Below are 16,610 nucleotides of genomic sequence, written 5' to 3' on the forward strand. Positions count from 1 at the left end.
TATGGGCTTCAGCCCGTCAATATAACTATCGGCCACTACAATATAACGATCGAAAACACTCTAATGCGAGGCACATCAAGTGTGGACTCGTCCTGTAGTCTCACCGATAAGAGCGCAATTCTCTAATCAGTGTTCGTCAAATCATATGCGACAACTACGCCCGTCATTCGAGGTGTAAGTTCCAAAAGTCCGCACTCACCTGTGGTGGCTGTCTTGGTATCCATCACAGCCTGGCCGACAGTGCTGGTGTTGCTTGTACTGGCACGCGCGCCCATGGTAGCGGTTTGCTCCTTTTCGTTCGGCGTGGAAGCCGAATCACTTCTCAACGAAAGGGGTTGATTAGTGCATATAAGGTTACGAGTCCGCAAGTTGAAAAAAATTCAGTCTCAATAACGATGATAGGATATAACCGCTGAAAATCAATGCTAACGCTGATAATTTCTAGTTTGGCGTTTCCAGACAGTATCACATTTGGCTACCTCCGTCTTTTACACCACTTTCGACATTGTAGTTTTGTCACTAAATCAACATCGTAAATCCATATCCGTGGAAGTGGCATCAGCTATATGTCAATTGGGCAGACTTCCTCAACTTGGTTCAGTTTAGTGGAGGCGAGTTGACTTAATTTTTCTCTGCGCCTCAACAAATACAATAACATAACACTACTGTAAAAACTTCGTTTCAACAAATATTTCCAGCAACTTTTGAGTCCGTAAATACAAATTGCATCTTAAAGTACATTGAACGCTCTCTTATTTCAAATTTGATGCTGGTGACGTCATATTTTGTGATACGATTGTTGATACAGAATGTTGTTTCAAATTCTCTACCAGTTGCTGACAATTACCCCCGACGAGTGTCAGCAGAAAATATTTGGGCTCATTTCAGTATGAATATATTATGCAATTGTATACTGAAGTTCTGTAACTCCAGGAAGCTCTTCAAATTGCATTCTTTATTCCTTAGATTCGATATATCAAACATGTTTCATAAACAATTTGTTTTACTTTTATTGCAATATGTCCAATTAACGCAACCCAAAACATTTTCTCAGAGAGGACAATAAGAAAATTTAGGGAACCCCTGGTCCAAACGTAAGAAGAAAATATACGTACTCCTTTTTATCGCTGTCGTCTTTCTGGCTGTCGGAATTTTTCGTGTCCGGGTTCGTTTCGCCCACAGATTTCGCGGGCGACGGCAGATGCACCGAGATCTGGGCCAGCAGACGCAACAAGCGATCGGTCAGTGGCTGGCTTCTCTTGATGACCGGATGGGTGAGCATCCTCATGAGCTCGCCCATGCACGTCAGCTCGATGTCGCGGCTCGCCAGTTCTTGAACCCTCTTCTCGTCAGCCGCGTCTTAAGGCAAAATTCGATACCACAAATTGTGAATTAGATAATTCTAATACAATCGTCCATTTCAAGGTGCACGGAACAGGGCAGAAAAATATGCATCGATTTCACGATCCTACTATTAACAAGCAATTTCGCCTATTCATTACGGTTGTGAATAGCGCTGGGCAAAATGAGATCACAATCAAGATAAATTGCAATATTTTAGACTATACCACTTTGTGTCAATGCTGCAGGTTGATCATGACTTCACAGAAATTACGTTTCCACCCGATTGCATGCATAGCTTTGCGTTGCATGTTTCGTACGCTGTGATACGACCTATCGTGGTTTAAAGGCTTCCTCGGCGGGCGAGAATAGCAAAGAAACTACAATTATCGTACAATTAATACACTCGATTCAGATTACAGTGATCAGCATTCATCCTTTAGCAGACCACGGTATTTCTAGAGAAGAGAACCTTTTATCCCATATACTTGATGTAGTTCGTCACACGACGTGAAATACTCAAAATCACTCACTCTTTTTCGGGAGCTCAGACGAGAAGGACAGCGAGTCCAATCGCAGCAGAATATCCCAAAAATCGGTCTCGACCCTTCTCTCCGCCCCGGCGTCTCTCACCGGTCCCAGCCGCTGTCCCACAAAGTGCTGCGGAAAAAACTTGGCCAGCATATGCAGAGTGTCCACCACGTGCCTGCACACGACGGGCGACGCCTGCGGATGAACGTAGACCCGGCAGTCCGCGCCACGTTTCTTTTTTGCGCCGCCCCGGCCGGGCGCCGCGACCCGGAATATCCCGGTCCTCGAGCCCAACGCCGCGTCCAATTTAATCGAAAGCCAAGACAGATTCCTGGACTCTGACAAGGCCGTCACCGGCTGCGTCTTCACTATTGCGCCAGGCTTCTGCTTGACCAGCGGGGTGGTCCGGTAGTCCATAGCGTCGTCCACGGCATTGTCGTTGTCGCGAGTCTCACGCGAGTGCTGCAGTATCGCCACCAAAGTCCCGACAAGCCAATGCCTGGTCGGGACATGAAAGCATATATTACGCAACACCCTATGCAGCCTGGACAGGTTTAATTTCGGCTCGCCCACAAAAAGCAACAGCAGCAGACACGCTAACGAGTCGTGACTCAACAGCTGTCGGACCTGGACTTTGACAGGCTGTGCACCGTGTTGCTTAGCCCTGGCCTCGCGTAAGTCACCCCACACCGTCCCGGTGGGCAACCGAAATCCGGACGACATGTTCAGCCTGTTCAACTGGTGGCGTCCAGCCAGTAACCTCTCTTGCATGTACCTGCCCTGGCGACGTCTCAGTGTCTCACGGTGTTCCTGGGCCTCCGCGGCCAGGTCGGCTGGCAGGACCGCTATCAGCGAGTCGTCCATCTCGGCCAGCACAGACTGTCTGAGTGTGCTGGGTAGGGTTTGGATGAAAAGGGTGGGGTCCACGGGCTCGGCGGCCGAAGTGGTCTCTTGCTGCGCTCGGGCCTACGAAGAAAAGTGTCGTCATTGGTCTTGTTCATTGTTGTTGATAACGGTGTTTTAGAAATAGAATACTTGGCGACTCGAAATTTGACTAAAAAATTAGTCTCCGAGTCACGAGTCAAATCGAATGGTTAGGGCAGTACAAACTTGACCCACTAATTCTTGGTGACTAATTAAATTACTTGGAGCAAAATGGCGGTAATCTAACTATAATCTAATTTGTGAAATGTTTCTATGCTGTATGTTTAGTTCTAATCTAATTACTGGAATTCTTGTAAACGCTACATGGGAACTGTTAATTGCGAAACGAGCCAGCCGAGCTTCCTGTACATAGATTTTCTACTCTCACGAGACTGAGCTATGATAGGATATGGACTGAAATTTATTCACTGTCCAAATTTTCAGGAATTCAGTAATTTTATTTCTGCTCCACTTTAGAAAAAACTATGCGCAGCTACAATTCTAATTCTACTCTAATGTAGGAAAAAAAACGGTAGCTACGGTTCTAATTGTAATCAATTTTGAAAAGCTAAAAAATTTTCTACTCGAGCAGTGGCAAAAGCCAAGTCAAGTCGTTCGGAACACGCGACTCGAGGCAAGACATCCGCTCACCCGTTCAGCGCGCTCCTGCGCCAAAACCTCCTGCTGTATCGAGGGAGGCAACGCCGCCAAAAACTCGGGGCTGACACCGCTCGCCTGACTGTCGGAATTGCCGGTCCTGCGCGCACCTTGCCGGCTGAGTTGCTCCCTGAAATAGTAGGGCAAAATGCAGATACACGACGCGGTCCCCGACAGCAAGTGCCTCAACGCCGGGCGTCCCACGCACCCAGATGTGGACAGTAGCGAAGTGGCCTACTTCTGCTTTATCTGAGTATGTACTCTCCGTGCACTCGAGTGGGTTTTGCCAACTCGCACTATTGACTCACTGGTTATGTTTTTCACGCTAGTTCCACTTCTGCATAACAGGTTATTAGGCAAAATCACTATTACACTTTGGGCTTCGCAAAGTAAAAATAGTTTTAAGATATGCCCTCGGCGCTTTTACGAGTGAAATTGCCTGACAACTATGATGCGGTGTGTGAATATATTTTCGAAAATCACACCTATTTGTAAAGTCATTGATCATATTCGTTCACCGACTACATCTACTTTTCAAACATAGCTACTTGAGTACTTTTCGTACATTCATTTCCTGCTTGTACTCCATGTCTCAGTTTTACTTCTACTTGAGTAGCAACGCTGACTGCTTCGAACGATCCCGCACGTACCTGATCACTTCCTGCCTGATGTCGTCTGGCAAAGCGGCCAAAAAAGACGGGTCCACCCCCTCGAACTCGTTCACGGGTTCGACCGTCGCGTCCGACTGCGTCTGGCTCGCGGGTTCTGTCGAGAAAGTAGATTCGCACGTCTAGTGACGTCCACAGACTAGTTTAACTACAACTCATTCAACGCCTGCACGACGTGAAAGCTAAGAAGACTTTTCAAACAAAATTTGACGTTGCAACAGAATCTAGCAAACAGCGAATTCACATTTCTTTTGAAAAGAAACTCAACAATCTAAATTTGGATTAAGAGGGCTTAGCCTTACAGAAAGGACACAGATTTCTCTAAAAATTAAACTTTGAAATCTTGTATACTCCTGACAAAATGAAATTATGGGTTGGTTCCAATCTTTGAAACTGTACCGTTCCGCAACTCGAAAAGGCCGAGAACCACTGCTTTATTTACAAGATTTGTTCTCAATTTGTAAGACAATGTCTATTCAAATTACACTGTCCTTTTTTTCGACTCAATCGGCCATGACAGAAGGCTGGACTGAAGTGTTGACATTTTTTTGTCACCGGTTAGGTCTTCAACCGGTCCAGGGTCGGCCAACCTTTTTGGCAAAAGGGCCACATGCGGGTTTTCGAACCATTGCGCGGGCCACGTGAGTATTGATGACCTTTTTAGTCGCCGAGACTTCTACAAACGAGACAACAAACTCTAACCTGCGACAGGGTCCACCGACGAGCCCTCTGCGCCTTGCCCTGGCTGCGGCACTCCTTCACTCGGCGCAGCACCAGGCGTTTCTTGACTTTGTGCCGCCGGCGGGCCACTTTGCTCCGGGGCAGCTCCGGCCACGTCACCGACCTCGTCCTGTTGCATCTGCACGTCGGAGCCGGCTTCTTCGTCATCGTGATTGGAAGATAGAGACACGGATTGTAAAGAAGAACTGGCCTGTTGCAAAGCGTCTATGGCGTCTGCGTCGGCAAAAAACGACTCGATTGCTTCGAAATTGGTGGCTGTAACGGAATATTTGCGAGACATTCATCTAATGACCTAAAAGGCCGTGGTATGTCGATATATTCTTTCGGAACATTAGTTATAATTCTCTGTACAGTGTACATGGGACTGAGCCAAAATCGAGTACCAGGATGTTTCCGAGTCGGGTATCAAGCTTTCAGTCACGTTTCGGGTGGGACAAATCACGCCAATTTGGGGGGTGTTTGCCATAAACATGACATAATGTATTATAAAAGTCAGGCTTGTACAAACTATCAATCTACTTATATATTAGCAAACTAACGACCAGTTTTTCGAGTAATTCTAGTTCTAGTTAGGGATATTTAAAAGTGAGCAGATCTAGTTGCGCATTGAAAATATTAGTTTTAGAATAATTTGAAATCGTGATATCGATGCCCTGTTGTTCGTTCCGGTTTATTAGCAATTTTTATCACTTCAATAGACCACAAATATTGCGATACAATGACAAGATAGGAAGGTGTCGAAACGACTTGGAGTAGTCTTTGGAATCGGACATCTTGCAGTCATCCCTACTAACAGTGACGCAGCCGGACGGCGAGTTTCGGGGTTTAAAGCGCCTCACATTCAAAATCCCGTCTCTCTGAACTGCCCGTTCTATCTCCAATATTTCTTAGCTCATTTGCAGTTCAGAAACTCGTATTACCCTTTGCTAGTTGGTGCTTTTGTTAGTTGCGGATTTCTAAAGGCAGTTAGTTCTTGTTGTAGCTGTGCATTTTCAAAATCCATTAGTTTGTACAAATCTGGTGACAGAACGTCGCTGGTTCAGAAAGATATGTCGTTGTTATGAACATACATTCTGAGCCATTTGACGCACGTTTTGGATGATGTGGTATGAAGGAATTATCGGCTGAGAAATTGAGTACTCCATAAAATCGACTCAAGCCAGTAGACTCAAACATTGAAATGGCTACTCGACTCGGATTCTGGTACTCGAATCAGTGAACCCAGCACCCAGGCCTATCTGAACAGATTGTGTCTCTTAAAGGCACCAAATCAATTCCAATCAACGGCCGAGCGCAAATAGACGACGCTTGAAAGAAGGAGTGAATCATACAGTTATCTCCCGTTGATAAATAGCATCACGCAACTGCATATTCCACTACCTCAGTTCAAGACGTGCTGAGACTCTTTGAAAAACGCTGAAGAGACGGTGACGATTTCAGACCGGATGTGTAAGCTAGTAGGACTACCAGTTATCTCCTTGGCTCAATATTACAACTGATATAACCTACTACCTCAGCACATCGCGGCCCATTCGTATAGCCCTAGCTTCCGATTAACTGTAATATTGGCAAAGTACGGTCAAGAGTTCTACATTTATTTCATATATAAGAAATCGTTACTCGTTTATTAGTAGTTTGAGATTACTTTTCGTTTGAATATCACTAACATTGTCTGTCTGCGCCATCGACTATTTGGACATATATCAAACGCGAAAAATGTACGAGGGAAAAATTCAAACCCTACTTTGGACCAAGCACGGTCAGACGACAGCGCTGGAAGTTGGGAGGAGGTCAGTGGTTACGCAGTATCTCCCGTGTCGCTAATCTCAACCACTACATAACCTACTACCTCAACCTAACAAGCCAGCAACCCAGACCAATTTCCTATACGCTTGTTATAAAGCGGCGGTGTAACGGAATTTTTTCAATAGCACAGCAGCATCTTAAAACTGTGAAAATTCATGGACATAAGAGCAGACACGACAATATGGATGGCTGCCCACAAAACATACAAAACGATCCAGATTGAATGTCAATTATCGGAAATGAACATAAAGCGTTCCCGACATGTGAATTGGCTCCATATAGGAACAAGATGAAGTTAGCAGACCGCTCTGGAGAGATCGCAGGTTAGGCAGCTATCACCTTTGCTTCGTGATATATCAGTCGAGCGTCAACTGCATAACCAACTACCTCATTCAGAGCCGGCCCAGTACCGGATCCGGACTACAAGTCGCGAACAGACCGAGAAAACTTGCTAGACACATACCAGGTCTGTTGGCCGGAGACTCGGGCCGCGTCGCGATCGGTGTGTTGGTCGGCGTCGACACCTCTGCAGGTCCGGCGTCGGCGTTAGCCTGCGCACAAAAGCCAGATGGGGATCGGTCGGAGAGATTTGAAATTTGAGTGAAAATGGGGCAAAAGCATCAGATCTTCCGAGACCAATATCAAAAGTATTTCTATTTTCTGAAGTAGGTTTCGCCTACACGCAGCACTCAGTCAAGAGGTTATGTCTTTAAAATATATCCACTTCTACTTGAACGGTTATTTAAACGAAACTACTCGCTTTCACAATTTGAACATTACATCTCGTACTTTGTAAAGTATCCCTCCTCCGATTAAGTGACCCAGCGACCAAAACTACTTTTCAAATTACTTACTCATACTTTCATTTTTTTACTTCCACTCAAAGTAGATTTTACAGTCTTCCCATTTCCAACATAGCTACCTTCTATTAACCCTTTACCCCTTGACCAAACCAACTTTGATCAGCTACTTCCCAGCGGACTTTACACGCCTTTTATTGCTTACTTACACTCAAAATTGTTTCAACATGTCGTAGAAATCTACGGTTTCACTTCCGTTTTAGTAGAAAAGCCGGCTGCTCTCTTACCGCCGATTCACTGGCACCGCCCTCGCCCGGCGCACGTCCTTCTTCCGGTTTATCCGTCTGCTGAGCTTTGCTTTCCGCCGCCTTGCTCGCCTCCTCCCTCTCCTTTCTCTCTTTCTCGACCGCTCTTTTCGCTCTCCTCTCCTTGATGTCCGCGTTTCTGCGCGACTCCCACGCCTGAAGTACTTCGTTACGCAGACCTGCAGGTCGAGATGGACACGATCAGGGTCGGGATCGTCGCAGAAAAAAGGTCACACCTATCGCGTTCGAAAAGTTGCGAGCACATTATCAAAGGCAATGAAATGAGTGCACGGAACGCAAGGCGCATTTAGCCGATGGTCCAGTCGGATTATTGAAATTTACAATGTGAATGATATATTCGCGTACTCGGGTGAAGAGATTTTTCGGTGCACCAGTCAGACAATCAAAATTCACTGTCGGAAGAAAAAAAATATTTGCAGACACAGGTGTTGACAGAATCTTGTAAGCGATTGAAAGATGTGGATTCGGTCTGGATTCTAAATCGAATTGTTTTCATTTCTGAGAACACCCAAGTAAGTTTTGCACTACTCTTAACAGTTTTTGAGGAAAAACCATTTACATTTTTGAATTTGAATTGTGAAACCATCAACGGCTAAAATTATGTGTCCCTCGACCAAATCTACTTTATGAAACGACTGACTGGAGTACTTCTCATACCTTTCCTTTTCTGCTTTACCACCAAGGCAGTTTGAAATGTCTTGGACATTCCTACTTCTAGTTGTCAATGAGCAGAAATTCATGGAGTTATTCTACTCACACATCAGTAGCAACATTAACTATTTTGACAGCCTCTGTCAGCAACACGCAGCAGAGAAATGCTGCGCTACGAGGGTGGAGATTCTAAAGACAATGAAAAGCATTGAAACACACTCACCGAGCAAACAATACTGGACACTGTCAGGTTCCAGCACCTCGCAAGTCTGCGTCCACCTGGACAACGCAGTGGGTAAGACACTAAGCGGCCCTCCAGAGGGCCGGCTGCCGCTCATGTGATCCCGGGGGTGATCCTAAACAGAAGTGTAGCGTGTCAAATAAAACTGGTGGAAGCCTAAATTAATGAGGTAAACGCGATCGACATGCCTGCAGAGAAGAGCCGGGCGCATCTCGGTTGTATGGATAGAAACGAATGTTGTTTGAGTTTACCATCAGCTGGGCGTGGCCCCCGCCACTACCTTCGTTGTAAGCTGAGTCGTTCAAGTGTATCACGCTACCAGTAGCGCCAGGACCTAGTAATCTGAAACCGGGATCAATTAGACCATGACGCTTGTGCAAATTTACATTTCGGATTACACTTGAAGCGAATTTTGCAGAATTTTCAAAAAAATAAAATTCGATATTCCGCTGAATGCGGCATTGGGCGCAGATCAGAAAGTTAACTTATCATAAAGAATGTTAATTGTGGCAACCTGCTGGATTAAAGTTTCACAAGACAACTCGGGATGATTCTCACGCGAAATCTTATCCATCTTTAAGCGCCACGATTAACATTTTTAATCATACGATGAGCAGCCTCCCGGATAAGCTGACTTTACGATCTACGCCCACAGCATATTATCAAGCGAAACATGTATTATTGCATTCATAGATTCGAAAATGAATGTTTCACCGAAAGAGCGCGACTGTTATGTATGGCACATGGAGTATTTGGCATGCTGAATTCAGCACTTGGTATGTATGTAATAATGTATTTAGATTAAGAGCTAGGGTTGTGGGTTAGGTTATTGTCAGGGTAGGTTTGGATTAGGATTTGGGGCCACCAACTACAGAATTCACGAACAGCTTCTTGGAGGTACAGAACTTCAATATACAATTGAATAGCATATTCATATTGAAATGAACGAGAATATTTTCGGCTGACAGGGGTAATCGTCAGCAACACATGCAGAGAATTCAAAATAACACCGTATATCAACAATCGTATCACAAAATATGACGTCACCAGCATGAAATGCCGAAGTGCTAAATTAACTGGCAACAGTCTGACGCAGTGTTTTCTAAAAAATTTTACGCATCGCACCCCTGGCTAATAATCCAGGTAAAAAACGCCCCCTACCCTTAAACATCAACAAAAAGTTGTTTTGTTTATAACGCATTCAAACATCGTTAGTGCTTATGATGGGTATTTTAGGTTAATATAATTTAACACTATCAACGAATATAATCATAATCATTCCCTTTGAATGCATTCGTACATTGCGGTACATGAAGCTCTTATAAATTAAACATTCTCGTTGGACAGGCATTTATAAATCTGTGTTCTAAAACACTATCTAATAATTCCGTTCGTTATGATCGATTGATTAGAAAACTCATGTTGCATGACAATGAGAACATCCATAGAAAGCGTTGGTGACGATTTCAAATTGAATGGCACAGCACACAGCGTGACCATATCTTCATAAATCTCTTCCCAGTGCATGAGTATAGATATGAATTAACGTATTTTCAGCACAGATTTCCATAGTGCACAATGCCCGATTTTACTCTCAGCGCCCGCCAATCGCACAGTTTGTAGTTAGCGCACACTTTGGGAACCACTGGTCTAACGGCACGTGCTTACCTTCTGAGAATGTGGGGCGCTTCCTCCGAGTTGCTCGTGAATTCAATCTGCACTGTCTGCCCACTACCGTTGGCGGTAACTGTATAGGAGGCGGTAGGTCTTGACTCGACGGTTCCGGTGCTGCGAGCGCCGGTCGACAGCGAAGTCCGAGACGGCCTGGTCAGCATCGGGTGCACGGTCGGAATGTGCCAAGATTGAGACGCGGCTGAAACATAAGACAGGTGTTCAGACAGCCCAGGTGAACATGGGCAAATCGTAAAACGCAATACCCGTAGTCCCGCTCGAGTGATCGTCACCCATTGGTACAGGCATGGTGAACAGCTGGGATGTCCGTGGGTTTACGGGTTGCGGAAGACGTCCTAGAAATCCGTCTGTAAACGAGACGACAGTAATTGAAAGTGCTGTCGAGCGGCACAATACATTTAGAGACGTCATAATCAACAAATACCACTTCTTTGCGAATTTGATTGGGAACCCGATGCACTTCGATTCTGATTTAGGGATAAAATACTCTCAGGGATCGTGTACACAAGTTGGGACTCCACGACATCACGATTCTACAAACCTAGAATTGTCACCGGCTTTTCTGAATCCCAATCCAGAGATTAATTGTAATTTCTAGAATTCTTGACGCGAATCGATGCTGCTAATTACTGAGAATTGATGGTGCACGGCGGTCCGCGATCTCCCAATACCGAGTGTATTCATTCGTACACGAAATGGAGTGACCGATATCTCCTGACACATTTTAATACGATATGTGGGCATCGTGGTGAACACACGACTTCGGCGAGAGATTGCAGACTCGTCAATTGACGGCACAAGGCTGGTATTATGACATGCCAATGACATTAAATCTTTGTTTCTTAACGAGTTCTTATCCTAACGGACGTAAGTGTGGCTTATTCAGGTTTATATACATCATGCTGTGCGTAAGCTTGTGAGCGCGAGGAAGCTTTTCAGATACTTGTATAGGCGGCATTTACACGTGCACAAAACCGTAATAAAAGTGATGCTACGTTGGTAAACTTGGGAAAGTTTAAACATTCTTTTATTGGCTAGGTACGTGGCTGCACCTGACGCTTTGAAAGCAACTTTACAATATCACCCGATTGTCTGAAACACTCCACGCCATGGAGTCAAAATCCCAGGAAATACCAAAAATTACTATTTTGACTTCGTTCCCGGCCGAATTTTCCAAAAATTCCGCCTTAAAAAGTGATTCAGTCTCACCGCTCAAGACATCCTCCAATTGGAAGATCTGTTCGTTGGCCTCGTTTAGAAGGTCATAGACAAACGTCTCGTAGTTAAGATGGTTGGGATTTCCACCGTCGTCGTCGTCGTCATCTTCATCATCATCATCATCAATATCGTCCATTTCGGATCCTTCATCCTCAAGATCCTGACCAATACAGTTTTCATTACCGAGAACAGAGCCACTCCAACGTTTTTCAGTTCGCGACCCACTTTCCGTACAAGCTTTATTGTACGACCCACAATGAGATATGACAAAATGAATGAAAGAAAAGAAACGATAAAACACCTGTGGAAAGATCAGATTGGCTTGGGATCTTCTTCAAATGATAGCTAACCAAGAACAGTGAATGCGTGCATTGGAAGCAATTCGCAATATACAATGCAATTTACTACACCAAAGTTTAGCTTGCATATTAGCTATTCACTTCTAGGCTTGATTGCCGTGATTCTTCTTCTCAGAAAATATCGGGAAATACAGAATATTGAGGTTCAGCATTCCAAAATCCTTTTGATATGAGCCTATAAAACTGCAACCACTATCAATTACACGACCTCGTATTCCTGTTCCACCAGAGCTAGTTTCGCGACACACTGGTTGGGAAGCACCGGTCTAAGACATGTGTTATCGAAAGGAATATTCTACCTGATCGTCGTTATTGATTTCTTCAGTGGGATCGTCGCTGGCGCTAGATTCCTGGTCATCGTCGTCCTGGTCATCCTCCATGACCACCTCCACCTCGTCCTGGTCCGTACTCTGACTCATCATCAGGTCTCGCGGAAAATCTTGTCCGGCCGAATCTATGGAAGTGACATTTGCGTTTCAGTTTTCCAGTACCGAAATGTTGGCTAGCAAACGCCATCGCATGCTGGGAACTCCGTAGTAGGGTTGTTCAAAGATAATATTTTTTGCAAATTTTATGGCCAGCTGATAGAACTGTTAAGATTGGCTAAGAAAACGATTCACTTCACGCGATTTCACGCAGCTTTCTCCTTCATCTGGATGTGGTCAATACAATCATACCGAGAACTGTTAGAAATTCTGGGACTGATTTAAATTCGCCCGTTGCTCAAGCTGTCCGCCATGTTTTCGAGAAAAAGGGCCTACGATTAAGACTATAATCTTTCAGTCGCATGGACCAACATCTATTTGGATTTGACCTTCCGGACTGAATTAGGATACCACAAAGATTTGGACATGGCATTTCCAAAAACTGGGAATTCGGATTACATTATTCACATACACTGACACAAACAAAGAACGCATGCAACCCTGCTCCGGTATCAACAACGCGTCACCGTTATCAGGACAACAAAACTGCCGACTCGTGAATTCATTAGTTTCACATGCAGTAATGGAACATTTCAGAGCAACTGAACATTGTTTATGACCGGTTTACATTTTGTTCTCATGCAACAATAGGGAAAGAGCATGCTTGCGACTGGAATGATATAAATTGCTCGCGACCCAACCCAGATTCAGGCGATAGCTGCTATTCTTCGAGTATACACCCTCAAAGAATCATAAGCCTGATTCAATTTTACTGCAACGTGAATCCCAAGCAACACAACCGAGTTATATCCCAGCCACAAAACAATAACTCAAAAATTAGCCCCACACGATCACCGCTAACAAGAATAAACACAGATAGCTTCCACAACCCTAACATGCGTCATCAACGGCCGCGTGCCAAAATAATAACCTGACGCAACCGGAAAGTCCTCGACCATCGACCCATTGCTACTGTCGCTGTCTGCAAAAGATTTTCGCGTTTGAGCCAGCCGAAAACAGCCAAGACGCTCCCTGCAATGTGCTCACCTTCGTCGATGACAAAAGTGTTGCCCTCATCGGCCATGTCAATAGACGCGCTCAGGTTGTACGCTTCGTTCGCAGATTCCATGAGGTTATTGTCGACGAGCACCGTTTCCGCCGAGGCTTGGGATCCTTCCGCCTACAGCAAACAAGGAATTTGTAGAATACAGTAGTAAATTTATTAGTTTTATATCTCAATTGTACAATGAAAGAAGTTAAAAGCTTGTTAAGAGTGATGAAATTTAACATGTGAAACATCAACTTTTTAATTAATTCAGAAACTTGAAACATATTATCCTGCGTCGAGTCATAAGAGAAAGTTCACGGGTTACTTTGGATTTTGAACAAAATTATTTACATTTTAACAGTACAATCAAGCGACGTTTGGCAGCATAATAGAATCTAGCAAGAAGCAAAATACCAGCTCTTCCAGAAGGAACCAAAAAATCAAAATTAAGTTACTGGTTTTGACGGCAATAAACCTTGCACAAAATTTGATAGAACTACGTATAACGCATGTAATATCAAAGAGGCAGAAGCAAATTATATTTTGGGTTAATTATGAAGGTTCACCGGTCCGGTGACATTTTACCAGTGTCCAATCTAAAAAGAAACGTAGACTTATTTGCCAGTTACTCGGCGGAATTCGAAACGCACAAAAACAGAGGCTACATCGCAGATCGACTGACACAAAAAATAGCGCTTTCACATCGCCGCCGCAGTTACCGTAGCTTCCGTTTCGTCGCCGTTATCGGCAGGCCCGGACGCGGCAGCCTCTGACGTTTGAGCATCATCCGACTTGGCTCCAGTCCCAGACGGTTTCGGCGCGTTCCCAGCGGAAGACTGGTGAACCAGCCGTGACAGTATCTAAAAATTAAACTGGTAACAACACAGCGTATTGCGGCGCGTCAAGAAAAATACCTCGAGTGGTTTCAAGGCGGAATTCACAGTGTCGGCCATGTTCGGCGAGCCGAGATCGATGTAATTCGAGATCTGCGCCAAGTCCGTCGCCAGGCCCCGGTTGATCATGACCCGGGCCAAGTTGGTCTGCTCGTCCATGATTGCGGAATGTATCGGGCCCTCGTTGCCGTGCGCCATTTTCGAGGCGCACTCGATCATATTGCTGTAAGTACAAAAGATATCGAATGCTCAAGTAGCAGTAGAGGGAACGCCGGGAATTTCCACTCCTCCGACTTTTCGTGTGTGAACCACACAAATTTAGAGGTTAGCGTTCACAAACAAACCTTGGTAGCCTCTGCACTTTCAAACTTTTTCATGTAATACCATTTCTCCCGTCATTATAACATCTTTGGTTGAAATTCTTTGCATTTCAACTTCAGAACACATAAAAAAATTCATCACCAAACGAGCATGCATCTTGCCAATTTCAAAAATATTGCTTGTTTGTGAATATTTAGCGACTCTCCGTTGTGAGCTTGGCCTGCAATGACACAACGCCAGGAAAGAAATACACTGCTTCTAGGGTAGTCCGTGTGCCTATTCAACCAAACAATGGAATGAATATAAAGAATACAGCGCTGTTTAATGTAAAAATACCTAGCGGGCACACGGGATCCATCTTGATTTGTTAACCCGTACTACACTCTGACCAATATCAATGAAGCAATAGTCTCAGGCCAAATGCATTGTCCGGTCTAGCCCAGACCGTTAAGGCATAAGCTTATATTCCGTGCAAGCCCATTGTTCCAGTTTATACATTAGGAGATGTTGAAAAGTCAGCATGCACTTCAGCATTCTGGCATATAATGTGGAATGAGTCGTCGTGTATCGTGTACATTAATATATTACTTTACTGAAATGTAGGGAAGGAATTGGCAATATGACGTCGCGTGACGTCATAGGTTCACGTTCGCACTGAACCTTTCAAAAAGGTTGGAGCTCACACGAGCCTGAACCTTTCAGGGGTTCACACCATCCCTACTAAAAAACAAAACTGCTCGAGTATGCAGTCAAGTCGACGGAACTTACATCAGTACCACTAAAATTTACCAGTAATTTGTCACTCACCGTCTCTGTCCTATTCACGATATCAACGTGTACAAATCAAAAGAAATCATACCTGACAAGTCCCAAAATCGCCCGTAACGCATTATGCTTTGCCGTGGATTCGGGCATGAGTAACGTCCTTTGCATCGCAGACTTCACTTCCGAGATCACCGTGTTCTGCGTGGACTGCTTCGGGTGGCAGCACGCCAGGCTGGTCACCAGGACCTTGGCCAGGGAAGAGCAGCAGTCCTTTTCGTTTTGAGCGTTCTGCAGACACGGGGGAATTTTCACCGGCATGAGTGGGGACGTTTGCGGTTTGGAGCTGGCACTCGCAAGCTGGGAATTGTCTGTGCGAGTCGCTTACGTGTTACTAGTCAAAACAAAGCGGTTATCTCCAGACATGACAAATTTGTGGTAGTTGAACGAACCCGCACGACCTCAAATTAACCAGATGGTTGTCGATGAGACTCCAGTTTACAGTTTACTATATAATAAGTATCAATATTGCGGGGGAACAATTATTTCGGGGACAGACAATCCCTCGCTAATGTATAATGACACCATAATTTTGTCGATGGATATTTCATACAAAAAGCAGACCTATAACAATGTTCAACAGCATTCTCCCGGGTCAGCCCACTTTAGGGTCAAAGCGCAATTAAAACCAACGACAATGCCATAACGTAAAATGAAGAGATCTGGTGAAGTGTGAGTATGCGTACGTAATTGTTTTTGAATTTTTAGGTAGCAGGCGGGGAAGTTTGGTATAATTTGGGTTTCATGTGGATATTGAACCTTATTTTGAGTTTTAGTCTGCAGGTAAGCAGTTCACTGTGAGATCCGCATTAGAAAACTGTATCGCACTCTGATAAATAGCGATGGCCCCTGATCTACAGTAACCGAATGACAGACGACTATGATCGGAACGGGGGATGTCATCACATTTCTGAAATATCTAACAATCCAAGGCGAAATCTGCAACACGATAATGTTCCGCTATCCGCTGCCCAAATTCAACAGAACTTTAACGTTTAAAGGCTGCTTAAAACAAGGCTCTCCCGAGACATCGTGAGTGGGCAGTCATAAAAAAATTACGACAGCCGGAGATTATCAGTTAGCACCGTTAACGGCAAGATAGCGGCTTCCTTATCGGTGGGTCGCGAGTTCAATCCCCGGCCGCGC

The 16,610-nt window shown here is 44.7% G+C and overlaps 1 protein-coding gene across 7 annotated transcripts in view; it reads right to left on the minus strand.

Moving 5' to 3' along the window:
- LOC145446813 (E3 ubiquitin-protein ligase HUWE1-like) overlaps window positions 1-16,610 on the minus strand; it is a 71,717-nt gene that overhangs the window by 12,217 nt on the left and 42,890 nt on the right. For 4 of the 7 annotated variants that reach the window (XM_080325182.1, XM_080325183.1, XM_080325186.1 and 1 more), the window contains 19 exons: window positions 15,502-15,695; window positions 14,343-14,544; window positions 14,148-14,288; window positions 13,428-13,560; window positions 13,312-13,362; window positions 12,255-12,409; window positions 11,588-11,756; window positions 10,624-10,725; window positions 10,355-10,559; window positions 8,875-9,028; window positions 8,669-8,801; window positions 7,756-7,952; window positions 7,132-7,219; window positions 4,824-5,117; window positions 4,104-4,218; window positions 3,448-3,583; window positions 1,875-2,838; window positions 1,116-1,359; window positions 200-321 (listed from right to left, as the gene is read on the minus strand). In XM_080325182.1, the coding sequence (XP_080181308.1) occupies window positions 200-321; window positions 1,116-1,359; window positions 1,875-2,838; window positions 3,448-3,583; window positions 4,104-4,218; window positions 4,824-5,117; window positions 7,132-7,219; window positions 7,756-7,952; window positions 8,669-8,801; window positions 8,875-9,028; window positions 10,355-10,559; window positions 10,624-10,725; window positions 11,588-11,756; window positions 12,255-12,409; window positions 13,312-13,362; window positions 13,428-13,560; window positions 14,148-14,288; window positions 14,343-14,544; window positions 15,502-15,695 (3,799 nt within the window). The remainder of the gene's footprint in view (window positions 1-199; window positions 322-1,115; window positions 1,360-1,874; window positions 2,839-3,447; window positions 3,584-4,103; window positions 4,219-4,823; window positions 5,118-7,131; window positions 7,220-7,755; window positions 7,953-8,668; window positions 8,802-8,874; window positions 9,029-10,354; window positions 10,560-10,623; window positions 10,726-11,587; window positions 11,757-12,254; window positions 12,410-13,311; window positions 13,363-13,427; window positions 13,561-14,147; window positions 14,289-14,342; window positions 14,545-15,501; window positions 15,696-16,610) is intronic. The other 3 variants (XM_080325187.1, XM_080325181.1, XM_080325184.1) reach the window with 2 other exon arrangements.

The sequence above is a fragment of the Botryllus schlosseri genome, chromosome 9, assembly GCF_051294905.1.
Source record: "Botryllus schlosseri isolate E-star chromosome 9, Bs_hap1, whole genome shotgun sequence".
NCBI classification, from domain to species: Eukaryota; Metazoa; Chordata; class Ascidiacea; order Stolidobranchia; family Styelidae; genus Botryllus; species Botryllus schlosseri.